The 27719-nt window shown below is 41.1% G+C and overlaps 3 protein-coding genes across 6 annotated transcripts in view; 2 read left to right on the top strand and 1 right to left on the bottom strand.

The window, feature by feature from the left end:
* LOC133399167 (monoacylglycerol lipase ABHD2) overlaps positions 1–6962 on the bottom strand; it is a 25262-nt gene extending 18300 nt beyond the window's left edge. Inside the window, exons 1-5 of one of the 2 annotated variants that reach the window (XM_061670455.1) lie at positions 6807–6962; positions 5783–5865; positions 4962–5177; positions 2997–3172; positions 107–241 (exon numbers count right to left, since the gene is read on the bottom strand). In XM_061670455.1, the coding sequence (XP_061526439.1) occupies positions 107–241; positions 2997–3172; positions 4962–5170 (520 nt within the window). In that variant the 5' untranslated portion in view covers positions 5171–5177; positions 5783–5865; positions 6807–6962. Of the gene's footprint in view, positions 1–106; positions 275–2996; positions 3173–4961; positions 5178–5782; positions 5866–6806 lie in introns of both variants that reach the window. The other variant, XM_061670454.1, reaches the window with a different exon arrangement.
* A 2769-nt stretch (positions 6963–9731) lies between these two features.
* On the top strand, positions 9732–23420 carry LOC133399172 (lactadherin-like). Of its 3 annotated transcripts, none has more exons than XM_061670465.1 (11): positions 9732–9914; positions 12174–12296; positions 12406–12531; positions 12609–12740; positions 16648–16761; positions 18092–18273; positions 18364–18519; positions 18597–18741; positions 19198–19382; positions 19465–19620; positions 22578–23420. In XM_061670465.1, exons 1-11 carry the CDS (start codon positions 9839–9841, stop codon positions 22719–22721), a joined length of 1539 nt encoding a protein of 512 aa, XP_061526449.1. In that variant the 5' UTR covers positions 9732–9838; the 3' UTR covers positions 22722–23420. The 3 variants fall into 3 exon arrangements, with proteins under 3 accessions (XP_061526449.1, XP_061526448.1, XP_061526450.1); XM_061670464.1 differs by having other exon boundaries at positions 9733–9914; positions 19180–19382; positions 22578–23419; XM_061670466.1 differs by lacking the exon at positions 12174–12296 and having other exon boundaries at positions 9734–9914; positions 19180–19382; positions 22578–23415.
* Positions 23421–24461: 1041 nt separating this feature from the next.
* Positions 24462–27162, top strand: LOC133414784 (hyaluronan and proteoglycan link protein 3-like). Its single transcript, XM_061700408.1, has 5 exons — positions 24462–24591; positions 24878–25100; positions 25187–25332; positions 26149–26451; positions 26844–27162. Exons 1-5 carry the CDS (start codon positions 24462–24464, stop codon positions 27128–27130), a joined length of 1089 nt encoding a protein of 362 aa, XP_061556392.1. The 3' UTR covers positions 27131–27162.
* The last annotated feature ends 557 nt before the right edge of the window (positions 27163–27719 follow it).

The raw sequence follows: 27719 nt of genomic DNA on the forward strand, positions 1-27719 counted from the left end.
GTGACGACAAATGTACTGAATTACAGATCAATACAAGATTTCTCATGAGGACAAAATGCATTTGTCTGCTCAGGGGTTCAACGTAAACTTTTTTTCCCCCACTTACCATAGGTAAACATGCGTGGCGAAGTGAGTTCGATGTTGGGTAGAGCTCCGAGGTGGTTCAGCACAGCACAGCGGTAGCCGTCCTTCTGGGCGTAATCCACAAAGGTTCGGATATAATGCTTCTCACTGTGGTTACCTATACCAGGGCATATCACCATGGTGATGTCATCTGGTGAAACAGGTACATATATTTGACAATTAGGAGATTATGGATTACGTTACTGTTTTATACCAGATCAAACCAACTAAAGGGCAGCCCCAAATGATGTCACTGTTTGTCTCAAACTTAAGTCAAACATTTCCAGTGGATATAGAAAGTGAACCCACTTTTGTAAAAAATACCATGTTTTTATTATGAGCAAAAATATTTAAATAAACTACAATAATTTCAAAATGCAAAACTCTTGTTTGTTGATGCAACACCTGTTGCTTTCAGTTACAGCATTGGAAATTTTGAAAAGGAAATTTCTTCCCTCCCTCCCTTGCTAAAAGCTGTACAACTGTGAGGGCACATCTTGTGCACAGCTCTCTTCAGGTCACTCTACAGATTTCCAGTTGAGTTTAGGTCTGGGCTATGTCCGGGCAACTACACAACTTCAATTTTCTCCTGGTGAAAGCTATTATTTTTGATTATGTGTGCTCGTGACATTGTCAAGGTGAAAGGTGCAAAACTTCATCAATGTTAGATTTCTAGCAGATAGTAGTTTAGTTTTGGAACCAAATTGGCACTGTATTTGGAATTGCGATCATTGATTTGAATAAAGCAACAGTTCCAGCTGGAGAAATGTAACCCCAAAGCATGATGCTTCCACCACCAGCCTTACTTTAAAAGAAAAACCTTCAGGACTGTCTAAATAGGGCATCGAAAAAAAACCCACCCTGTTGTTTCATATTAGGGGAAAAAAAAAAAAACATTTCATATTCATGTCTCATGGTTTCCCTTCAACTCCTACAAACGCTTTTTGTGAGGATTTTGCAGCCCGCTTCAGAGGAAAGATTGACACTTTCAAATGCAATATTTTATCAGTGCATCTGTGACATGGTTTTAACTTCATCTTAAACGCTGGAAGGTTTTGGCCTGGTAAATGCTGAAATGCTTGACAAAGTTCTCTCCACAGTGAAGCCTACCACGTCTTCTGGAGCCTATCCCAATGTGACTTTTGAAAACATTTTATGGACAGTTTTGCAAAGACCTTTTAACCATTATGAATTGCTCTCTTCAGATGGGCACCTCCCCTGCGGCTTTCAAAGCAGCAGTGGTCAGGCCTCTTCTGAAGAAGAGCAATTTAGATTTTAGCAATCTCAACAATTACCGATTTGGTATCAAACTTACCATTTTTTTTAAGCAAAATTTTAGAAACACCTCCCAACACTCAACTTTTTAGCAAATGTTAATATTTTTTTCTTTTACATTTTTGAATCTTAACTATGCATTTTTTAATTTGCTGTTGAATAATAGGACATTAGTAAACTAGTTGCACAGGTTTACACAGTAGCGAGATGTTACGCAACCAACAGACATTACATACAAAACAAGTTATTTAAATAGGTTTATAAAATTTCCCTTGATCATTGCTTAGTATTATGCTCACTCACAATTAGGCTGCCAACTTCAAAACAGACCAGTGCACTGACCCACTTTTTCCACTCAGATAATTCTAAAGCACACTACATTCTATATTATTAGGGATTTCCCGAAAAAAATACTGGAAGGCAGGTCAACATTCGAAGAAAAAAAAACATACAGAAAATCTGTGAACCACGCTTCCCTAGCTTCACTTGTCTTTCTTGCTCTCTGAGAGCTATAGATTTCTATATTTCTAACATTTCTGAAAAGTATCAGTTTGGTTTCAGGGTAAACCACAGCACCTTGACTGCCCTTGTCACGATGTTAGAAGTAATCTTGATTGCCATAAATTAACAGTTGGGTCTAAGTGCCGCTTTTGATATGGTAGACCAAACCGTTCTTTAAAATTGACTAAAATATCTGGTTGGCTTCTCTGGTGCTGTACACAAATGTTTTTTGTCCTACCTCACTGAGAGAGGTTTTATGGTAAATTTAGATACAAGCTCCTCGAAAGGCTATGAAGTAACGTGGTGTGCCTCAGGGTTCAATTTTAGGGCATTTATCGTTCCACTAATACTGAATATGCCCCCTCTTGGCACTGTCACGGTGAGGCACGCAGTGAATTTCCACAGCTGTGCTTATGATATACAGCTGCACATCTCTGTCTCCTGATGGGACCAGACCAATGGATGCTCTTTTTAACTATATTTTAGACATCAAATGCTGGTCCTGAGGCCCAGACAGATGTACTTAGTAACTAAAGTACGAACATTATCTTTAAATCCCTCACCCCAAGTAAAAAAACTGTTTGCATTTTACAGTCTGAACTTTTATCCCGCACGCTGAAAATCTGACAAAAATAGTTTTTTTTATTACTTTAAGAAATCAGCCCCGTTCTCTTTCGGGCCAACATGGAGTTGCTAACGCATGCTTTCATCACTAATCTCACTAGTATGTGTGAGTGTGTATGTCTTTGGTCATTAAGAGTTCTTTTTTTACCTTTATGTGCGTGCGTGTCCGTGTCTTTGTGGACAAGTGGTGGGGGGTTGCATTGTATGTATGAAAAGTGGTCTACAAATAAATGTTTGACGGATTTATTTATTGAGATGGAATTTCCCTCTGGATTAATAACTGAGTGGGCCTATGAGAATACGTGCTGTGGTCTGATGAAACCAATGTTTAACTTTTGGGCAACATTCCAAAATTATATTTTGACAAAAACACTGCAAAAAAACAACGGTATGGCCAACAAAAGTATGGCCTCAAATTTTATAGAAGGGGGGGAAAAATGTGTGTTCCCTTTCTATATCTAAAGTTGCATCACCTCCTGTTCGATGGTCCCCCACTGGTTCAAAGAGGTCAAAAGTTGCAGTGGCCCCGTCCTGCATGGGTAAATACTTCCTGATCCCACTGGGATGGGGTGCGCTCACCCGACCAAGTTTCCCATATAAGGCCGTCTGGAGGTGACCACTCTTGCCCCACAGCAATGGGGGAATGTACCTGTGTAGCACACACTTTGTCAACAACTTCCTTTTGAAATAGTATTTTTACAGTTCTAGATAAGAGTATAAAGCTGAGTTAGGATAAAAGTAACAGTATGTAAAGGATGCTGATTTGCATTGGTGATTTATGACAAACATTTGGGTTCATTGTTTGCATACAAGGACAGCCTTTTTGGTGCATCCCTGGAAAGATTACACAATGTGCCACTGAACTGACATGACTGTATAACAGAGGTGTCCCAAGTTACTCATCGGGCGTTCTTGCAATACACTGACACCTTTGTTGGAATCAAGTCTGTACTTGTACTGTAATGTGCTTCTAAAACTGCTGCTTAACACTCAGATAATATTAAAAGGAAAAAAGGAGAGCTTACCATCAAATTACCACACTAGTTTACATAAACCTTGCGGGCTGGTTCGGCATCACAAAAAAATGCAACTGGTTAAACTGCTTAGCTATGTTTTCTTACATTAAAATGAAGGCCAGAGAAATTATGACAGTGATTACAAGTTCTACATAGCTTGAAGTGGACACATTTCTGTGTATACAGGTAGTGACGTCACATGTTACACAAGCCCTTTAACCTTGTCTCTGTGCTTTCTCATTTCTGACTTCAACATTTACTGCACCTTGAAAATACACTGTTACATAAGAGCGCAGGCGACGAATTCAATTTGGTAATGTGATCACCTCAATCGTTTGTTGTAAGCATAAGTGGAGCTTAACCACACGTTTCTGGAAGGTGCGCAGCAGCTTAAATCCAATAGATGAGGAGGATCATTTCATTGTTGTAATGTGAATAGGTAGATCGACACTAGTTAATAGTGACCTTGTGACTCCAATAACAAGAGGTTCATATCACAAACATCTAAACGCAAACATAGCATCAAGGTGCACTTGAAATTATTTCTTCCCCGGGCGCTTCAGCTGCCCCCTGCTCCAGTGTGTTCCACTAACATGTGTATGTGTTCACTGTGATGGGTTAAATGCAGAGAACAAATTTCATGTGCATGCATGCATGTTCGTGACAATAAAAGGTGATCCTTCTCCTTCAAGAGTCAAAATTCTGTGCACGTTCCCACATACAGTCAAACAACCATGGTGTTGTTGACCCTGATAACCTCCCAGAGTCCCAGCCCTTCAGTGGGTACTGCCAGCCGTGTAATTGATCTCTCACACAATGGCATTGTGGGTCACAATGTTGACTTCTTAAAAAATACAATCATACAATGGATTAGGTTAAGTTGAACAATAGCAACATAGGTTCACTATTTACTCACACATTAAATTAACTGATGAACATTCAGCAGGGTGAAAGGCAAAGGCCTCCATATGAACTGGTTACATAAACAGACCCTTGTGATTAAATCTTCAAGAGTCCCGCTGAAGATGTAAGGTTTTCTCTGGAACAATAGTGGAGGATGTCGGTACTCAAAAGTTAAGGGTTTTTTGTTTTTGTTTTTTCCACAAACACAGCCTGTGAAGCCAACAAAAGTTGCCATGAATCAACAAGAGCCGAAGAGTACGCAACTAAATGCAACATATTTCAATGTTATTTGCCTTTTCTCTGTATTTGTCACGCATGTGAAATGAATTCTATTTTATAACCTGATTTAAATCATGTTCCACCACAAAGCCACCTCTCCAGTAGAGATGTGTGGTACACAAAGGACCACTAACGACATATGGGATCATCACCATACAAACTGCTACATTCGCTACAGTATCAAATGCCAGGACAACATCAACAATTCCACAACAATGCCATAAACAATAGAAAACTCACTCTTTGGTCAGCTGAGAACAGGACTTGAGCAGGAAGTGGTTGAGGGGTGTATCTTGATAGGTGAGGTCTGGGGGTGCAGTGGGGCTCTTGAGGTTTAGGCAGCGCACTACGACGTAGAGGACCGTCGCCACTGCCGCCAACTTCATACCATCGAACATCGCTGGCAGCTCCGGAGAGATGGTGTGCACATCTGAATCATGCGTGCTCATGATTGCTCTAGAATTTATAAAAATGTTTTCAGTTAAACAACAATATTAAAGACATACTCAAACATCAAGCTAAGCAATTTGGTACATAAGGGGAAATTTCTGAGATAGTAACGATTAGGAAATTATAGAAGGTCATGATCAATTGTCACTTAGACTGTGACATTACTGCAAAAACAGGAACTGCACAGAACAGCCACACTATCTGTCATTATCATAATCAACGGGAAGTAGAGTACATGAGCACACACAGCATTGCGCAAAAGCCTTATGCCAACACTTGTTTGTATGACCCTTTTTACACCATTAACAGTAATGGGAGGAAAAATAAAGGCTTTGGCAAACATTAACTACAGAACCATTCTATTTAGGTCTGCGTTTTGGAGAATTAATATTTTTGTACAAATTGTTTTACCAAATTGTTTGTTGCCTCACCTCTTTTGTCTTAATGAGTGGATTATTTTGTATACAATAGTTGTCATGTACATTGTTAGGAATGGTTCTGAGGTACGTTTCACTGCAATAAAAAGTGTTGTGCAATGTAAAGTCACTAAATACACTTGAGAATTCATCTGCCTTTTATGCATTTATTATACTACTATTATATCTACTTACTTGTTTTTGCGGTGGCTGGAATAAACAACTGTTTCCCAAACTGGGAAAATGTGATGGGTGAAGTCACAGCGCTGTGGTCAGACCTAAAGAGCACAGTTACGAGACACATTTAATTAATTAATTAAATAAATAATAAATAAATACATTTTTTAAAATGCTTAGAAAGAGTTTATCATATATTAGATGTGCAACAGATGTATACTGTTCGAACAGCCATTTGAATCAGTAGATAGATAATCACTTGGTTACGTCTGAATGTCAGAGCTCAATAGACGAAATTATGGTTAGTATTAGTAATGAAGTGATCAATACCTACATTTTTTTAACTTGAGGTGACATCAGTAACAAATTATGACTCGTAAACACTTCAAAATTACGAAAGCCACACAGGTGTTTTCCAGCTGCTGCGCACGAATCATCCCTACCCAAGCTCGTCCAATTTCCGCATGCTAACATCGGAACACGGAAAGCGGGGAATGACGGCGGTGTCGACAAAATTAATTGCCACAAGACGATGAATGTGTTTTGGGACGACATTCTGGTTTGGCAGCTGATGTTGCCTCCATCTGCTAACGTTCTTTGTCACGACTCCTTGCTGGAAGAGGTGCTCACCGCCGGAAGAACACACAATCTGCTTTACACTACCGACATTAATTCCATGCGATAGAGATGGAAAAAGCGAAAACATTTCTAAAACAAAATCAATGTGATACGTTTGTCCTGATGGACGTCCGTACAACATCAACAATCCACCATTTTCATTTCGCTAGCCGTACTGAGCTAGAAAATGAGGAGCAACCGTTTTTTTTTTTTTTTTTTAAATAAAGTATTTTTTTCTTCTTCTAAGGTTTGGGCCACGATGATCGAGTTAGTTTTACGGTGGCAGACTAAGTCCAATTGAATTTTACTGAATCAAGGCTAGTCCCGTTTAACGTTAGCCTCGGCTTGCTGGGGCTCGTACTGTCTCCGTAGAGCAAGGAGGACCAGACAAACTAGTCGCAGTTTTTAGCATAGCGTTGCTTACCACAGCCAAGGGAAAGAATCTTCCGCTCACTGCCTCCAGACTTCGAAACCTTATTTATACCCGTGAGAGTTCATTTGTTTGTTGGCTTCGTCATATCTGTCTGCTGTGGAGAGCACGCAATACCCACCAAGTACCGAACTGAACTGAAGCCACCACGCACACTGACAGCGCGACTCCACTTCCGAGAAGATTCTGCTATTTGCATACGGGAGATGCCATTGGTTGACATGCAGTGACGTCACGAAGCACCGCCTCATCCCGTGGCGTCTTGAACCTCGTACAGAGCACTCATTCAGGAGAAGCACTTTTTCCTTTATTCCAGTGTTATTCAAACCTACTTACATTTCTCATCCCCGGTCCTCAGAAATGTAAGGCAGACGCTCTAACCAGTCGGTATATTTATATATTACTATTATGATAATGATTACCCAAATATTCACTTGTTACTTACCTACATTACAAGTACATTTCCAGTATAAACAATAATATTTTAAAGCCATTAATTTTTTTTTGTTGCCTTTTGCAGTTGTCACAACAACTGCATATGCTGTCTTATCTACAGAGTGGGCGAAAACTAATTTATAGTTGTACTACTAATTTATTAAAATAAATGTTACTTCATTATTACAAACCCCAATTTCAATGAAGTTGGGACATTGTCTAAAACGTTTTCTGAAGTGTTCCTGAGCCTATGTGGCAATATCCTTTACAAAGTGATGCTGTTTTTTAATGCAGTGCCTGCCACCTGAGGGATCAAAGGTCCCAGTCATTCAAATGCTGGTTTTCGGCCTTGCCAATTTCGTGCAGAGATTTCTCCAGATTCTTTTGATGATATTATGGACCGTAGGTGATGAAATCCTGAAATTCCTTGAAATTTTACGTTGTGAATTGTTGTTCTTAAAGTGTTGGATAATTTGCTCACACAGTTGTTCACAAAGTGGTGAACCTCACCCTATCCTTGCCTGTGAAAAACTGAGCCTTTTGGGGATGCTCCTTTTATACCCAATCGTGACACTCACCTGTTTCCAATAAAGCTTCCAAACAGGTGTTCGCTGAGCAGTCCTCAGCTTTCCCTATCTTTTGCTGCCCATCCCATCGTTTTTTTGGGGGGGGAATGTGTTGCAGGCATCAAATTATAATTCAGAGAATATTTGCAAAAACCTTTTATCAGTTTGAACATGAAATATCTTGTCTTTGAAGTGTATTCAATTGAATAAAGGTTGAAAAGGATTTGCAAATCACGGTAATTTTTTAAAATTTATATTTTACACAACGTTCCAACTTCACTGGAATTGGGGTCTGTACATGGGAACATGAAAGTAAAACATAAGATATCAGAGATTAAGAAAAAGAAAGTAAGATGCTATTTTAGCTTGCTCCTGAATTGTTAAGTGACCGACCAAATTAAGAAATAAGTCAATAATAAACAAGACAACAAGAAATTCCCATTAGTGTTGTCTGTTTAAAAACATTTTTCGTAATGACATCAGTGATATCAAAAATTCTATAAGCAATTTCACATGCCTATAGTTACTCTACACCGACCCTGTATATACATTAAGATTGGCAGCAAAATGATTTAAAACTGTGTGCATGAGCATGACCCAGAACAAAGAAGCTGTACAGAAAACAGATGGATGGGTATTGTTTATATTGCCCGACAGTATCAATAGAATGCCCTATCGCAGACACACCACTGCATTACCAAGACATCTGTTCAAGCCTTTCAGGGCTTATAGACATATAGTGTTTCTATCCTTTCTAGTTGCAACCCATCCATCCATTTTATGAGCCGCTTGTCCTCACAAGGGTCGCTGGATAGTTACAACCCTTGGAAGTCTTATCTACTTCTGGCATAATTGACATAAACAATTGTCAATGGTCAGAGGACGTTAATGTTGAATATACCGTACACATGCATCTTCCAACGAGATTTTATATAAACAATAAATGAATATATTCTTTAATGTAAACGTGAATAATCTGGTTGTCGGTGTTTTAACATTTACATTTGCTATACAGACCTGTTGAGATTCTTCTTGAATGCAGTGACATACTATGTGACTTTGGCACTTTGCCTGCATGGGTCTCGCTGTGCATGCAATCCAGAGTATGCGTGAAGGTTAATTGAAGAGTCTACATCTACATCAGGGTGGGATCGTCGTCATGGTGCCTGCCCACAGGCCACCTAGGGCCACATGAGTAACCCGCAAGCCTGTTCTAAAAATAGTTCAATAGTTTAATATTGAGTTTAAGGTTGACCAGTAGTATAGAAAATGGATGGCCTGGTGGATATTGGCTATGAGACTATACACGGCTCTGGCACTGCCAGGTCCAAATGTTATTGCAAAAAGTGTCCACCTGAGGGCGACAGAGTTTGTTAAGCTGTTGCTTACTCAAATTTTGGTGAACATTGTTGTTGTTTTACTGTAAGTGTGGGTTTTCTCCGGGTACTCCGGTTTCCTCCCACATCCCCAAAACATGCATGGTAGGTTAATTGAAGACTCTCAATCGCCCGTAGGTATGAATGTGAGTGCGAATGGTTGTTTGTGTCTATGTGCCCTGCGATTGGCTGGCGACCAGTTCAGGGTGTACCCCGCCTCTCGCCCGAAGATAGGTGGGATAGGCTCCAGCACGCCCGCGACCCTAGTGAGGATAAAGCGGTACAGAAAATGGATGGATGGTGTAACAAATACCATATTTACTTTACTTCTTTTCCCGAAGTTTTGATTTCACATCTTTTGCAAGATATAGTGGCAAATACAAAACAAAAACAAACAAACAAACAAACAAAAACATATGTATTGTAAAAGGTGCATTCAATGATGTTTATGACTCAAGCCGTTGTACTTACTTTTCAAAGGTCTCCGCCCCCGCCCCCCTGGGGTGACGTCACTCACGGGTTTTACCGCTTGGTCTTCCTTTCGCATGCCTGTGAATTCGTGCTTTTCACAGTGCACTTGAATGCAGCTAAAGGCAGTAGATCTGCTCCATTAGGAAACTGCCTTGGCCGAATAAAAGAGTAAACAAATATGACATCTTTCGGAAATGCAAAAAAAGTATATTTGACAGCGATGACACTTCTACTATGTCTGTCGTCGGTCACGGGTAAGTTTATTTAACTCGCTTTACTTGCAAAGGGCTTTGTTGACAACTGTCATATCAACATTTTGCAGTGATTCGAGCTACTTTGCTTTTCACGGAATAGGCAACGTGGACCATGCAACACAGCTGTCTTTTTATATTGTCATTTCTTGTTAGTTTTAGTCCGTGTACAATTGAGCCAGCTCGTGTTGACAGCAGGATTTTCAAAGTATAAAACTTAAATGATGACATGTGCTAAAGTCCCTTGAGTTGTTCCCTATACCAGTTATTACGGAGCGTCACCTGTTTTCAGGAAATGCATTTTCACTTTAAAGAAACAACTCATCTCAATTCCAGAGTTAGCTGTAAACAAGCACGCTATAGTGGTATTATATTGGAAGAAGTGTGTTTGGAGAAAAGAAAAAAAACTGCAGTATATTGCGAGACCTAATTATGAGCCGTTTTTTTTTTTTTTTTTTTAACCTTCCTTGGAAACATACTGTATGTACATTTGTGTATTTACAACACGCTGCCATTTGTCCCAGTGATATCTTTGTTGGAAAACAGTACGAGGTGGTACAGATGGAGCGGAAACATAGCGCCATATGTGCTCGTGTGTGGAGCCCACATGAAGCAGCTGTCTGTTCACCTAACCCAAGATCAACCTGGAAATGTCCGGCCAACTTCCTGCACCTGCATAGTGTCAGAACATGTCTGGGCTGATCAGAATGCCATTGGCTGGTGACTGACCGCTGTTATGACGTGGGGATGCATCCAGCACCTGTAGCACTGACGGATCACCTGTCAGTTCATTGGCAGCAAGCATCCTGACCATTTTGCCGGTGCTCTGTCATGTTGTATAGCTAGCTACTCATTCCCTGGCAGACCAAGAGCTGCACGCTTCTCTTTCACCTGGCTAATCCTGGAATCTTTTAATCCCAACCACACGCAGTCGCGTTTTGTTGTCAATGCTGTTGGCCGAAAATGCTTGTGTCCGTTTTGTTGAATCGCACAACCGGTTGCTTGACAGTCTTGTAGTTGCAAAGTCACCACTACTCACTGCTTTGGTGTGAAATGTAAACATTAGATAGACTGTAGTGATATATATTGTTCACAATCTCGAATTATTTTAACGAGGTACAGGAAAGAGCAAAGGTTTTGTAACCTGCGTGGTGGAATTTTGTATTATAGGGTTACGAAAGTTATAGAACCACATTTTGGAAGGGGGCTGGGAGGATATGTGTCCCATTTAAGGCCCCTCTTTGGCAGACAGCAAGTCCCCAAGCCTGAGCTCTTTGTAATGGAGCTCTGAGTTTTAAAAAAAAACCAAACTTGTTTTGGAAATAATGCAGAGGGTAATTTGCAAAAGCAGGCCAACTAATGGCCTACTTCACCTACTACTGTCATTATTGGTCAATAATTTAACATTTTCTTCAATTTTCGAAATAAACTCAAGTATACAAACTAATTTCCTTTTTTAAACATATGGTCACACACAAATGTTGTGTCCCTTTCGCTCGAGTTGAAAGTAGTCTGAGCGGAACTGACAGATCCTTGTGAGGCTTGTGAAAGAAGAAATATTGTGCCCAACAGGGCCCAGACAGAATCCACACGACGGCAATACAATGCATTTTCAGTCTCGACAAGTCATGGTGTCGATTCATTTTACAAATGGATGTCAAACTCATTCACATACTATCCAACACATTGATGTGAAAGCTTCCAGATGCTGCTGAGGGAATGAATAATGACCTTCAATGGTATCGTAACAGTAAACAAACAGCCAGATTATGACCCATAAATCTGTGCCCTGCCCCTCCCACCTGGTTTTTCTGCCTGATTTGCCGGAGTCGTCCAAGAAATAAGACTCAGTTCTCTAGACTAGTGCTCGATATCGATATTCTTCTCCAAAACAACACTGCAAACATCCCAAATTTATTTATTTATGAATTAGGAGTTACTGTAGGTTCCAGAACAGTCCCAAAATAAGTGAAATAGAAATACCGCATCTAAATACACCCTTGGCATGTTTTTATAACATTTATGGCACTTAATTTTTTTTAATGGACTTTAAACACACTTTTAAAACAATACAAACACATTTTAACACATTTTGAGAGAGAACAAGGGTAATGGATAAGACAAAAATATTGTACAAACTATAAAAAAGAAACGTAAGAACACACAAAAAATCTGGGCTACAGTAGGACTGCGAAGCGTCAACCGTGATATGGCGGGGGATTACTGAATTTCATTTCTCTGTTGATGTCTTACATGTCTGAGAATTCATTTGCAAGTGGCGGAGAATGTTCAGATTAGCTGTGGTTGAAACTTGTAAACAGCGAGAACCCACACAGTACCACCACAACAAGAAGTTCAAAAAAATAAACAGTCAAATAAAAAAAAGTAAGAGTTACCACTGCACAACACAATGGGCCTTCAAATGATATTGAAATTGATTGAGCTTTAGTTTTTCCTCCTTTCAACACTGTTTTTCCTCAATGCAATTTCCCAGGTGACTACTGTGAGGTGAATAATTGCCATAATGGAGCAACGTGCGTGACAGGGGTAGGAGAGGATCCCTTCATCTGCATCTGTGCAGATGGGTTTGCTGGAGACACGTGCAACCTTACAGAGACAGGTAGCGCAAACAAAACATCCTTTGAGTACAAATGGCAGCAACATTTCTAATGAAAGTATCCACCTTGTTTCACCCAGGACCTTGCAGTCCCAACCCTTGTAAGAATGATGGGACTTGCCAGGTGATCGCTCCAAGCAGGAGGGGAGATGTTTTCAATGAGTATATCTGCAACTGCGGGGCGGGCTTTGACGGTGCTCACTGCCAGACGAGTAAGTTGCTTCTGATTGGGGCTCATAATGCCGGGCTGCCGTTTTTGTCCTTGAGTCGTAGGTTACGTTCCACATTTTATACAAGCTCAAGGGTTGAGCTTTTATTTTAGATTGACCCTAACTACCCCTAAGCCTAGTCAGCAGAAATAGTTTTGTAACTGGCAGTTGATTTTCAGTGACTTTATTGTATTTGAAAACATTATAAAGACCTGATGTATAAGATCAAGTACCATATGAACCACTTTGTTTAAACCTTCGCGATCATTTCTGTCTGTCAAGAAAGATGCTTGCATGGATGTCACTGAAAATGGGAATTCATGAACATTATTATCATTTATCATTACAAGTTTTAGAAAGTTCAAACCCTATTCCATGCTTCACTCAGAAGTATTTTTGCGCATTGTACTGTATGTACTTTTATGCAATAGCGCTGTTCTTAATGTCATTTTATACAAGATGCACTCATGTCCTCAAAGGCCTCTCAAATGAACAAAACTCCAGATTTAACATCATTGCGCAAAATGTTGAAAAGGTTATCATCAAATCCTGCTCAAACACTTTTTGTCTCCCCGATTTTCACAAAGCAAGGTAGTAACCCTGTCCTAAAAATGACACTATTGTGTAACACTAATAGCAAATATGGGTTTTCTACTAGACTATACAGTACATGATTGAGGTCGTAGCATCCCAGTTGTCTGGGATGAGTTATCTGCCCCTGCAGTAGTCTCATTAAAGAACCTCTTTCACAGAGTTGTGTTTTCTTGAATGCAATAACTTGCGGTTGTTCTGTTTGGCTAATTAGTAAGGAAACCCCTCTCTAAGTCTCTTAGCATGCAGATGCCACCCACACAAATTCTCACAGACTTGAGCTTGACCATAAGAGCTCAAATATTTTCATGAATTCCAAGAAATCCATCCATCCATTTTCTGAGCCGCTTCTCTTCACAAGGGTCGAGGACGTGCTGGAGCCTAACCCAGCTATCATCGGGCAGGAGGCGGGGTACACCCTGAACTGGTTGCCAGCCAATCGCAGGGCACATACAAGCAAACAACCATTCACACTCACATTCACACCTACGGGCAATTTAGCAATTTTGCATGGTTTTTTTTTGGGATGTGCGAGGAAACCGGAGTGCCCGGAGAAAACCCATGGAGGCACGGGGAGAACATGCAAACTCCACACAGGCGGGGCCGGGGATTGAACCCGGGTCCTCAGAACTGTGAGGCAGACGCTCTAACCAGTCGGCCGCCGTGCCGAAATCCTCTTAACAGAATGACCAAGATACCTTGCAGTCCTTGCAAAAATATCTTTTCTCAATTATTTGTGATTCTATAAATCCCATGTGTCTGAGAAATGTGGAAGGTGAAGCGACATGTTGAGTTAAAACACACATTTCACCCACATCTTGACGATGTTTACTAAAAGGATATTTATTTTGAATGAACAGTTCATCCTATCCCAAAGTCACAGGCTGACCACCAATTGTAGTGTTTGTGGAGTCTACTCCCTGCACCAGTTCTAATTCTGCGTCAGACGTCATTGGCAGAAATGGTCTCGTGGTTAGGGTGGAACCCATTCATATACTTAGAGAGCTTTATATATAGCTAAAACTAATGATGTGGTAATAGTGAAACAGTACGGTTCGGAGAAATATGCATTTTACTTTCCCAAAGTTTATGCTGTATTCATAACTGTCTCTATGTGTGAAAATTAATTGTTGTTCACAAAACGGAATGTTTGGTATAATCCATGTGCTACAGTGCTGGATTTAGAGCAAATCGGTCCGATTATTTTGTGTCCTTTCTCAGTAGGATCAAATGTTTCTCAGCTGTTTTATTTGTGTTGTCACAGCCATACTGGCCTTTTGACCAATCCTCTTAGTGGAGCAAGAATTGCACGGATCCATGTGGAATTACGTCAACCTGTCGTCTGCTTTAGCAGTCTTTTAGGCCATGTGAGACAAGGTAGCACAACGCCTTGTTTATCATCAACATTCAGGGCAATTGTTTCATTGACACAGGCTACAATCAACAAAGTTAAGTTACTTGGATACTTCCACGAGTTAATAATTAGATACTTTTTTTTTTTTTTTTTTTTTGTCATTGAATCCCTAGAATTAGAACAATGAAAATCAACAAAAAGTCATAACTAAGGATGTGTTTCTCATTGGTACTTTATAACAATTATCAGTGAACAGCATTTTTTTCCTGCTTATTCCTTATTGATTCTTAATTTAATCCTGAATTACCCAGGCCTTTAACCATTTGACATCATCATGTGAGTTCCAAATCTATAATTGCCTCCTCTGCCTTCCTCCCCAAATCCCATCTTGTTTTTTAAAATTATTATTATTATTTTTTTAAATTGATGCCACCTAGCCTACTATATTGGGTTTCAATTTTTTTCTGGTTCCCTATTTGTCTGGGTTTGCGTAACTCCAGAGACAGACATTGATACAGTAATTGACAACATTAATTGCTTTATTCTTGCATTAATTCAGTCCAAGTCCCTTAAAAAGCAATAGGTTGTAGTGATACACAGGGTACTGACATTGTAAAAAAATTGGTGGAAAATGGTTTGTTTGTCAATTACTTGAGTGAATTTAGATTGAAAGTCCCCTACATCCCCAATGAAAGAAGTTAGCTGAAAGCTATCCCACTTTATTTCAGTTTAATCCTGAATAAAACAATCACATTATTATTCACATTCATACTTGGGCTTTGTGGTATATTGACGAGGTGCACTTGAAATTTAAAATATTAATACACATATCTTATTTTTAGGATGAATAATCTATAATATGCTTGCTGATCAATCATAAAGGGACACAAAGATAACTACAGTTCAAAGATAAACAAGATAGTAGTTTGGAAGAAAGAAGAAAGTCTTAGCTGCATGTTTAAAAAGTACAGTAGTGTTCCCTCGTTTTTCGCGGTTAATGGGGACCAGAACCCCCGCGAAAGGTGAAAAACCGCGAAGTAGGATTTGTCCCCCCCCCCCCGTCCCCCCCCGTCCCCCCCGTCCCCTAGGAATTTTCGTGGATGTGTATGTGGGTACCAAAATGTTTAAAATATGTAAACAGTATTTATACTTTACATATTTGAGACAAAGATTACAACAGTACACATATTTACTTAAATCTTTAATGATAAAACCAAAGCCATAATGGCGTGCCACAGATGCATAACTTCTGCCCTCTCTGATCAAATCTAAAAGTTTCACTTTTTCGCTGATGGTCATCATCTTCTTCTTCCTCTTGGGTGCCCCGGAGGAAGCTTTCGCAGGGGCACAGCGCTTCGGCGGCATTGCAAGGGCTTAACTAATCAAAAAATTATCGCTTAAACAAAAACGTTATTGGGAACACAACAGCGTGGACGAGACTGGCGAGACACAACAAGGGAAGATGCTGGGCGAGGCTGCGATGATGCGCAGCCAATCAGCTCACGGGATAAATCCACTCGTGCTCTCATTGGTTGATGTCGCGCCGGGAAGCAATCACGCGCCTTGTATGAGTGCCCGTACAGTACAGGCATGTACAAAGCCTCTGAGTCAACTCATCTCTTTGTTTGGCATGCAGGGAAACCTCTCGCGCACATCAACCTGAAAACAACGCGTATTTCCGCAATATGGCTCCCGATATGGCTGTATTTTTTTTATTTTATGAATATTTTGGAAAAACCCGCGAAGCACTGAAGCCGCAAAACATGAAGCGCGAAGTGGCGAGGGAGCACTGTATTGCCCATGTGATGTTTAGATTTGGTCTATGTGTGCCACCCTGTGGCGGTTTGACTCCATGACATGGACCTTGTTTAAAGGCGCTACATTGTCGAAAGCACTCCTGCTATGAATTCTGAACTTTGGTGATGTTAATTGTGCCAAAAACAATAACTCTGTCTTTATTTCCAGATGTGAATGACTGCGCCAAGCGTCCATGTAAAAACGGAGGCATATGCAGAGATCTTGATGGCGATTATTCATGTCACTGCCCTTCACCCTATGTTGGGAAGCAGTGCCAACTACGTATGTGCACTCACTATAACATCAGTCCATTAACTCGCATACATTTATGTATCCATTCTTCAAGTATTATATATCTGGTATATTAAGTACTGTATACTGTAGTAGTTCTAGTGAAGGGCCCGTTACAAAGTGGAAACTCAAATTCAGAAGGAGCAATGTGGCTATCGTCCCGGTCGTGGAACAGGTGACCGGCTCTCCACCTCCAGCAGGGTCCTGTGGGGGATACTCCGGGAGTACGGGGTGCTGGCCCCCCAGATATGGGCCGCTCTGTCCCTCAGTAAATTGGATATTTTTTTTTCCAGTACGGGTTGAACCTCACTAAGGCTGCCCTTTGTCACCAATTCACTTCATAGCTTTCATGGACCGAATTTCCAGCCGTAGCCGAGGTGTTGGGGAGTTCCGGTTTGGTGGCCTCATTATTACTTCTCTGCGTTTGCCAAATGAAGCAGTTCTGCTGGCTTCATCTAGCTGCGGTTGGGATGAGAATCAGCACCTCTAAATCTGACGCCATGGTCCATTTTCCCAAGTCGGAAAAGTGTGGAGTGGCCTCTCAGGGATGAGATCCTGCCCCAAGTGAAGGAGTTCAAGTATCTTGGCTACTTGTTCACGAGTGAGCGAAGAATCGAGCGGGAGATTGACGAGATCGACAGGCGGATGGGTGTGGCCGTGATGCAAACCTTGCATCGGTCTTTCATGGTGAAAAAGGAGCTGAGCCAAAAGGTGAAGCTCGTTTAGGTTCACGGGTGTGCTGGAGCCTATCCCAGCTGATTTCGGGCAGCAGGTATGGATACATACCCTGGACACATACAGCATACACAAACAAACATTCACACCTGAGGACAATTTCGTATTCAGTTAACTTACCATGCGTGTTTTTGGAATGTGGGAGGAAACTGGAGTACCTGGAGAAAACCCATGCAAGCACAGGGAGAACATGAACACGCCACACAGGAAAGCCAGAGCCCGGATTTGAACCCACGACCTCTGCACTGTGAGGCAGATGTGCTCAACCAGTCGTCCGTCTTCCTGTTCAATGTGTTTCATATTCAATACACAGTGGTGATTCAACTGCAAAATTAATGTGTTTACAATAGTTACTCTGCTTGTGCAGTAGTCCTGTTTTGGTTGGATTTCTGTCCAGGGACCATTCAAACATCCAGTTTTATACTAAATCAAAATAATGTTTGTTGTGTTTAATTTATTACAATGCAATTGAAAGACATTAAAAAAAAACTGAGTAAAAAGAGAGTGCTGTAATGCAGTTGTGTGCAGGTTATGTAATACTATTTTTTAAATTATTATTATTTTTTTTTACATTTTTGTTTCTCAGGTTGTATTTCTCTACTTGGAATGGAGGGAGGAGCAATCGCAGACGCCCAGATTTCAGCTTCTTCTGTGCACTACGGCATTCTCGGTCTTCAGTCTTGGGGCCCGGAATTGGCCCGGCTCAACAATCAAGGCATCGTCAATGCCTGGACATCGGCTGCCCATGACAAGAATCCTTGGATCGAGGTGAAAGAAGCCATTGTTCAGCCTAAGTGATAGAGTAGCCAATTGGAAAAAAAGCTTTAACAATGATATCGCGCCACTTTTTGACGCCAGATCAACATGCAGAAGAAGATGCGTCTAACAGGAATAATAACTCAAGGCGCCAGTCGAATGGGCACGGCAGAATACATAAAGGCCTTCAAAGTGTCGAGCAGCTTTGATGGAAAGACCTATACCACGTACGGAATGGATGGACAATGGAGAGACAAGGTTAGACCTTATCATGCGTGACGAAAAAGCCCAAGACACAGTTGAGCGTCTGATTATGATTCAACTTTGAACTGCAGGTTTTTGTGGGCAACACAGATAACGACAGCACAAAGACCAATCTTTTCGACCCACCCATTGTGGCCCAATACATCCGTATAATCCCTGTGGTTTGCCGAAAGGCATGCACGCTGCGCATGGAGTTGGTGGGATGCGAACTCAATGGTAAACACACCCAAAGCACCCAGTTGCAACTGGATTCTCATAATAATACAGCATGCCATGGCAATGGCCTTACATTTTACAGTTATTTACTGGAAATGTATGTACATACATAAAGTCAGGCAGACATAATTTCTGCATTTTGGAAATTTGACTCCAGATGAAAATGTCAGCTAAAATATTTGCAGAGAAGCATAGTACATAGTCTTGTGTTGCACTGTGTACTTTCTCTTATGCATGCCACTGTTCTTCCTGCCTTACTCCTCTGTGGCCACTGTGGCTTTGGTTTGTATTGGAAATTATTTGGATCAGTCACATTTTTTTCTTTCTGATTTTCTGGTGGAGGATTAGTCTCTTCTGTGGGTTTCTTTATTTATCTTTTCCGCTTTCTCTCCTCTTGGTTTTCCCATTCCTCTCGTTTGTCTACTTCTTTATTCACAGTTTGTTCAAACACAACAGGGTGCTCAGAGCCAATGGGAATGAAGTCTCGGCTGATCTCAGATGGCCAAGTTTCAGCCTCCAGTTCCTTCCGCACATGGGGCATCGATACCTTTACTTGGCTCCCTCAATTTGCCCGCCTCGATAAGCAGGGAAAGACTAATGCCTGGTCTCCTTCCCAAAACAACCGATCAGAGTGGATCCAGGTGACGGACAGCGCACGTACTTTAAGGACTACACTGTCACTACGCTGTTTTTCAAGTTGTAATGGTCAGTATTTCTTCTCAGGTGGATCTCGAGAAGACAAAGCGAATCACGGGTATCATCACTCAAGGGGCAAAGGACTTTGGGGTGGTGCAATTTGTGTCTGTGTTCAAAGTGGCTTACAGTAATGATGAAGAAACTTGGAGTATGGTGAAGGACATTAACACAGACAGTGATAAGGTCAGTCGTTTGTATATTCAAGCAATTCTCTTATCTATTCAACATGTGTACGCATTTTTATTTGAAATGTTTAAAAGGAAAAACAAAATAATCTTTATTCTATCCCAGCCCCAATTGAACAAAAAAAACTCAGAAAGAAATGGTTATAACATTAGCAGTACTGTAAACTATATGGATTTAAGTTTTTTAATGGCCATTAACCTACAGTTAATGGAAAATAAGAGACAGGGAGAGGGTCTTTGGTTCTTCTACGTACATCAAACTCATCCAAACGTGTGTATTAAGACCTTGCTTTATGCACTGGAGCGCTCGCTGTCTTGCTGGAACATAAAATGTCCAAGATGTCTGCCCCTGCAGAGATTTTATTTTTTATTTTAACATAAATTAAGCAACCTGGAAGACTCTGAAGAGTAGAATAAGGCAAAATAAAAATAAAAAAAAATTCACACAGAAAAACATTTATTTTCACCGCTCAAGTAGATGTTGATGTACAAATTTAAGATTAAAATTAAATTTGCCTAATTTCTTTGCTTTTTTGTTCTGGCCTCCAATTTGAGCCAGGCCCATCTCCACCTGCACCTGATGCCTGCTTCAAGCTGTGCCACATGAATAGCATCCTCCTCTTTAAGCACTCTCATTCTGGAAAAGAATTGACTACAATCATTGTCTGTTTCACTTCATTTTTCCACTATTAACAATTTCAAAGGGTAATCCCTAATGCATCCTCCAGGAAAATATTAAGTACAGTATTTTTATTGGCCATTTCTGAATTTGAAGTTAGTCCATTCTGTGTTGTGACATAATCCCGAACATCAATCTTGTCGGTGAAAATACACTTCGTCGGTGTGTATCAGACAAACAACACGTAAATTATTTGCAGTCTGTGCACAACTGAAGTACGTCGTGGGGAACGTCATCTAAATGCTTCAACACAACAAATTTGATCGAGCACCTGAAGAATGTACACGAGGAGCATGCAACACAGCGTGGGGGGGAAAAAAAAAAAAAAAAAAAAAAAAAAAGTCAAACGGACTCGAACTCTGTACAATACCCGTCCATATAGTTGCGATAGTGAGAAAGTTAGAGTAAGCATGTCATTAACAGTATATATTTCAGTAATTTAATTACAGTAAGTTAGCACCCATTATTTCTGTCATGTAATGTTGATTTGACCAAAATTTATGTCAGTGGCCAATCCTTGAATGGCCCCTAGAGGTCATTAGTGTTTTAACTTTTGTCTAAAATGCTTGAGAATAATTTGAGCTGGGACGGATGGCTCCAGCGGGGATAAGCTGTACAGAAATGGATGGATACAGTACACAAGGATATTCAATAAATGAACAAGTCATGTAAACAGACACATTGCTCCATCTTGTGATCGGATCAGTGATCGGTTATTGTTTTTTTAAAACTTGCCGATCGGTGATCGGCCCCAAAAATCCTGATAGTGTAAAGCCTACTAATTAGATAATTGTAGGCGCGTTTCCTAATTAATACAAGATGTACTCGCAGATCAGCTCTTGTCCCCGCAGGGACCACAACACGGGCCACGACCCGCAGCACCTCAACGCCAAAATAAAAAGACCCGTGCAACAAATACGACACTGGCTGATCTGATGCGCAAAAATGTTGCTTTACGGTAAAAGGAGTAATCGAGAAATGTCCGCTCCAGAGGTGGCTAGAGTAGCCAAACATTGTACTCGAGTAAGAGTACCTTTACTTGACCATAATGTGACAAAAGTAAAAAGTAGTCCTAAAAAATTTTACTTAAGAGTAAAAAGTACACACAGAAATAATTACTCAAGTACTGAGTAAGTAGCACAAACATCCATCCATCCATCCATTTTCTGAGCCGCTTCCGGGCGTGCTGGAGCCTGTCCCAGCTGTCATCGGGCAGGAGGCGGGGTACACTCTGAACTGGTTGCCAGCCAATTGCAGGGCACATACAAACAAACAACCAGTCGCACTCACATTCACACCTACGGGCAATTTAGAGTCTTCAATCAACCTACCACGCATGTTTTTGGGATGTGGGAGGAAACCGGAGTGCCCGGAGAAAACCCTCCCAGGCACGGGGAGAACATGCAAACTCCACACAGTCGGGGCCGGGGATTGAAACCGGGTCCTCAGAACTGTGAGGCTGACGCTCTAACCAGACGGCCACCGTGCCGCCGTAGCACAAACAATAAAAAATAAAATAAACAACAAAAACGTTTGCAATTTACTGCACGGTGATTTCTCAAGTTATATAAATATCCATATTTGGTCAGACAAGTACTACAATACATGAAAGCTGTTGTTTTTGTTCGTCTAATTTAAACAAGAGCGGTGCGCCATTGCCTTCACAGTAACGACGATCTTCCCAAAATGGCCGCCACGTAGGCACGGCAATCACCCGGGCTAGCTTATCTACCTTTAATACCTATCCCCGGGAAGCCCAATAGAAGACGTTGTGTGAGGCCATGTGACTTTCTTGTGTCGTTTGATTGGTGAACTAAATTTAAACGTCACTAGCGCTTAAATTGGAAACAGCGTCCAATGCGGAAGTCGTAGTCTCGCGCACGAAATAGTTGATAAATAAGCAATAATTGATCAAAAAAAGTAGCGAGCGGTATTTAGATCATTGTAATGGAGTAAACGCATCGTTACTTCTTACCAGCAGAAGCGGCGGAAGTGTTTTTTCTGATCTCGTCAACTCCTCTGATTTATCTGGAAAGGAAAAACTCATCTGATCTGTACGATTTGCGTAAATGGGCTATTTTGAGTTCAAAACGGCGAATTTCGCTGAAAGGAGACTGATTTGCATGTATGTAAAGGGTACGCTGAATATGTTGACCATTTATCCAAGACTAACCCCAGCAGAAAGTGACATGACATTCTTTTTCTGATAGAATTCATTCAAAAGAGAAGTTTCCATACCGTTCCTTTCACTGAGTCATGTGCATATTACCTTACAGCTTTTCCAAGGCAATATTGACAACAACAGTCATTTGAAGAATGTATTTGAGCCACCATTCTATGCCCGATTTGTCCGAGTGGTTCCCTGGGAGTGGCACGAGCGCATCACTCTACGCATGGAGCTGCTGGGCTGCGATGACTAGAGAATTCACGTCCTGTTGCAGATCTCCATCTTCATTTCATTTCCTCATCTCCCCCTATGACAGAGTTTACATTGCATTGTACAACTCTCTGGATCAAGCTCATGTTGGCGGAAAAAACTGGGACTTAAACATACGTAGCACTTTCTTTAGTGTTTTTTTCTTTCTATTCTTTCATGATTTGACATTGGTTATTTCTATTGTGTATCCATGCTTTCAATTGTATCCTAAAATCTTCCAGTTAATCCACTGTTTTTGCGTATGTTGACATGTACTCCATGCTAATATGGTTGCTGGGTTTACACCATTTTCTGTCCTATTAATGATCTTTAAGAACAGACACGCTAAAACAAGCAAAACATCTCGCGCAAGGCCAACTTTTGTTTCATAAGTGAAGCACACAAAAGCACGATGAAGCATGGGTAGTGCAATATGGATTTTGGTACGCTGTGACTTCTGTAGATAATGTTTTTGTTCACACATTTCAGATGTATTTTTTCTTAGTTTTAAAATCAATTTTAATGTAACAGTTTGACAGCACTTAACATGTTAAGAAAGATGAAGATAAATGCTTTTTTTTTTTTTTTTTAAATGTCATTAATTAAAGATGTATACATAATCATGTTTCTTGTCATGCATGACACACACACACATACAGGGTTTAGTACGCGTTCTATTACATATAGTACATACAGAAAGGTTATACAGTACTGTAAGTTTAATTTCCCACAGTTTCACCACTAGTCAGTGGGTGTTGGTGGATGTTTTCATGCATGTCCAGACTTGTCAATGAAGCCATGTGCAGAAGAAGTCATCTGGCGACTCGGGACGCAGTAGAGACAACCTGAAAGAAGGATTCCAATTAAGAGATCTATCATCAGTGTCACTTGCCAACCTTTCTACAAATTAGACTTGTTGATATTCAAAATAAGTACAAAATCTTGCAGGAGCTGTAAGATGCATTTAGTTGCCCCTTTGCATGCTGGCAACTGATGTTTGGCCTTCTGTTTACAAGAATAATTATACACTATTAGCCCCTCTCCCAACAATGTTCACAGTCTTAGTATGTTTGGCCCCTGGCAAGCCCTTTCATCTCTTCAATAAATGTGCTGGATGCACATCCGTCACCACTCTGCATGCTAACTCTTAGTAGATGAGTAATTACCACAGTACAGTTGGTTTCCTTATAAAAGACCATAGTGTTTCAATAAAACTGCATGATGGCTTGCAGATGGGATGTGAAATAACCATAAAATGTCTCGAGTTCTACCAGTGTTTTTGTCATTTTTTTTTTTTTTTTTTGTCATGAGCCGACAGTGACCTTAAATCAGACTATGGTCATACAATTGAAAAGTACATGACTTTTTCTCAGGAGAAACAAAGCAGCGCAAAGATTGATTTGAAAAAACGCGGAAAAATGAATATCTGTCATTATTGAACTGCAAAGTATCTTTGCATCGAAGAGTGGAGATGTGTGATCCTGTCACTAACTGGTAAGACGCACACACAGACGCACACACACATGGCTCTTCCCATCCAGAAGTCAAATTGACTGGGCTGGGGGCTTTTAGCTGCAGCAGAGCAGTGACAGTCACGGTGAAGCTGACTTTATTGTGATTCTATTGATGTATTTGTTCTCTTTTTCAGACGAGGTGACAAGCAACTTTTGTCTTGCAGCTTGAACGAAGGAGCCTTCAGCTACCAAGCGCTATCTCTTGCCCTGGTGGTTGGAGTCAGGATACCATGTTTTGCCTCCAGGTGCTGGTGCTATGGTGCCTCCAGCTGATGCTTCCAAAATGGACTCTGGCCGCACCAACGATCCCAAACTCCTTCTTCTACCAACAATACCTCAATGGGAAGGTCAACAAATCCAGTATGTGTATTTTTACTTCTATGAGCTTATTTTATTATTATTTTTTAAATTAGTCAACATTAAATCACATTCTTGCATTTATTTTTTTTTCAACTTTATATATATAAAATATTTGGTAGCTAAGTCAAAATGGACACCGCATGTCTCACAGTAGCAGAATCATGTGATATAAAATTATATATAGGGAAAGTATGAAAGAAGTATATTGTTCTGGTACTGTACAGTATTTGGATTCATAGCTGCTAAAGAAATAAATATCACAAGTGTCCATTCTTGTTTCTTCCAGGTTATTACAATAATGTCAACCTCCATGTGGACTCTGCTTTGTCGTCCGTGTTTGCACTCCGGGGGGGAAATGCAACACTGCCATGCAGGTTTTGGTACGAGCCTGAGCTCAACTCTCCCAGGGAGGTGCGAATTAAGTGGTCCTGGTTTCCTGTCGCTGGGGGACCCCAGACAGACGTGCTGGCGGCTGTGGGATCCCGCAGTCGAACTTTTAGAAAATTCAGGTTGTTTTTTTTCCAGCTATGTGTGAGTTGATGTTACAGTATATTCTTCAAATAACTGCTAACATTGAATACTTGTTGTCCATCAGAGGACGTGTGCGGCTCAGGCTGGACTTTGCAGACGATGTTTCACTTGAGATGACTGAACTCCGACTGAACGACACAGGCCGTTATGTCTGCGAAGTGGTGGATGGACTGGAGGACAAGAGAACTACAGTGGATCTTGAGTTGAGAGGTACAAGTATACTGTATGTATTTTTTCATCAAAGAGTTCCAGACCTGTTGCCTCCCCTCTAGCTAGCAGGCTGGCTAGGTGGCAAGCTGCCACGCTGTGTTGGGCCAATTTTGTCCCATTCATTTTGCCACAGTCACCCCCTCCAGTGATCTCTGCTTTCCAGCTTTGGTTGTGGCGCTGCCATGAATATCCATCCAGCTCCTCAGGCTCAGTTATCGGACGCCTAATTCCGCAGAGATCATAGTCTCGGTGGGGGGCTATAGACTTCATCGCCGTCCCCACTGCGGCCACCGAGGCCAAATGTGCACATGCGCAGAAACTAACCGCAGCAAGTCAAAATAGCGTCGGACAAAAATGGTGAAATAGTTTGTATTTTTTTAAGTAAATGCGGCATAGCAGGAGTTGCAGCGCTTGTCGGAATAGAGGAAGTAACATGATATTGTAAGATTCGTTCTGATTTAAATCCGAACATTGGGATTCGTCGATGGCTTTTCCCCATCCACTCGAATTCCAATTCGAGTCACTACCGGTTCGTGTAGCCCTAATTAGTGCACTATGCCTTAATTACTGAACATTCTTGTCAATGATCCATTCTTTTTTGGAATGTGGGCGGAAGGCTAGCACCGGAGAACATGCAAACTACACACAGGAAGGCCGGAGCTCGGGAGCTTGGAACTCGGGACTTCTTGACTGCGAAGCAGACACACAAACCACTATTGCACCATGCAGCTCTAGTTAAACATTCAAAAACTATACAAAAACACGTTTCTTAATATAAACATCTCACCACTGTAAAAAACCCATCTACCCCCACAGGTGTAGTGTTTCCATACCAGCATCCTCTTGGACGTTACTACTTGAGTTTTCTGGAGGCTCAACAGGTGTGTGAGCAGCAGGACGCCACACTGGCCACTTTCAGTCAGCTCTTTCATTCCTGGGAGGACGGACTGAACTGGTGCAATGCAGGCTGGCTGGCCGATGGCACAGTCCATTACCCCATCTCCCAGCCCAGAGCACCTTGCGGAGGCCCCGGGCTTGCCCCAGGCATTCGGAACTATGGCAGGCGCCAGCTGACCCACCATCGCTATGACGCCTTCTGCTTTTCCTCTTCGATGCGAGGTGGGGTTGCTTTAACCTGATGCTGATTTGCATGAAGGCAACATTATTTACTGTTCCCCAGGTACACCCTTGTAGGCATCAGTAATAAGCAATGAATAATTAAACAATATGGAATAATGAGATGCCTTTTGTTTTGGAATGCATTACATTGTTGCCTTCTTTTGTACTGCAAAATGTTTGGACATTTCCTTGAATAGTTGCACAAAGAATAGTTAAAAAGTACATTTGATTACATTCGAAATAAATTGTGACATTGGTGTACACACTACACACCTACCTGCTGCGTTCACTACTGTAATGGGTCGAATACAGAGGGCAAACGTAACGCATGCGTGTAAACAACATACAATATCTGCTTAACCTAAATGCCACATTCCCGTTTACATCCAAAGGGCAAGTCTACTATTTTCAACCTTCCCACAAAATGAACCTGACCGAGGCTCGACAGGCCTGTGAGGAAGACAAAGCACAGATCGCTAAAGTTGGACAGCTCTATGCTGCATGGAAATTCAAAGGATTGGACCACTGCAATGCCGGCTGGTTGGCTGATGGAAGTGTTCGCTATCCCATCACAAGGCCGCGAAGAAACTGCGGTCCTTCTGAGCCGGGAGTGCGCAGCTTCGGTTTCCCTCCTCCGCAGGAAAAGCGTGGAGTTTTCTGCTACAAAGCAGAGGAGTAATGTATAGTAGAACCAACTACAGTACACTCTTCTTAGGGCTTGGAAACATTTTCATTTACATCATTTTTCATAAGTTCTCAGCTTTATTCATTCATTTGGTATGTTACAAATGTACTATAACATGTTCCTCTTAATGTAGTTGACTTTAAAACAGTCTTTGTTATAAGTGTGTAATTGATGCAAGAGCTGGAATTTGCAATACATGAAATGATTATAAAGCAGACTTTGAAATGTTTTTGTCACAAAGGTCCACTGTCTATCCACTGTCTATTCATCATATGTGTATTTTGAAAACATTTATTTTTGACCTGACCTAGTTCTCTATCTACAGTAGATATGATTCCATAAACAGCGTGCACGCCACATAAAGACATAAGTAAGGGAACTCATGTTTGGCACTGAAATATGTAGCCTTAACAAAACCACTTATCAGTTGGGCTAATTAATTAATATAACAAAAAGGCTTCAATCTCCTAGGAAGCATTAACGACGCTGAAGAAGTACAAAATGGTCTGAGTGACAAATGCATCAAGAAGAAAGGCAGGTGATGCTGGAGCTATTATGCCAAGTCTGTGGGGCTTCGATTATC

The sequence above is a fragment of the Phycodurus eques genome, chromosome 2, assembly GCF_024500275.1.
Source record: "Phycodurus eques isolate BA_2022a chromosome 2, UOR_Pequ_1.1, whole genome shotgun sequence".
NCBI lineage: Eukaryota > Metazoa > Chordata > Actinopteri > Syngnathiformes > Syngnathidae > Phycodurus > Phycodurus eques.

Excerpts from the sequence above, each read along its gene's own strand:
- LOC133399172 (XM_061670464.1), top strand. The coding sequence starts at position 9,839 with ATGACATCTTTCGGAAATGCAAAAAAAGTATATTTGACAGCGATGACA. Across the intron at positions 18,520-18,596 it reads ATGGACAATGGAGAGACAAG|GTTTTTGTGGGCAACACAGA; the intron begins GTTAGACCTTAT and ends TTTGAACTGCAG. Across the intron at positions 19,383-19,464 it reads ACCGATCAGAGTGGATCCAG|GTGGATCTCGAGAAGACAAA; the intron begins GTGACGGACAGC and ends ATTTCTTCTCAG.
- LOC133414784 (XM_061700408.1), top strand. The coding sequence starts at position 24,462 with ATGTTTTGCCTCCAGGTGCTGGTGCTATGGTGCCTCCAGCTGATGCTT. Across the intron at positions 25,101-25,186 it reads CGAACTTTTAGAAAATTCAG|AGGACGTGTGCGGCTCAGGC; the intron begins GTTGTTTTTTTT and ends GTTGTCCATCAG. Across the intron at positions 25,333-26,148 it reads AGTGGATCTTGAGTTGAGAG|GTGTAGTGTTTCCATACCAG; the intron begins GTACAAGTATAC and ends CTACCCCCACAG.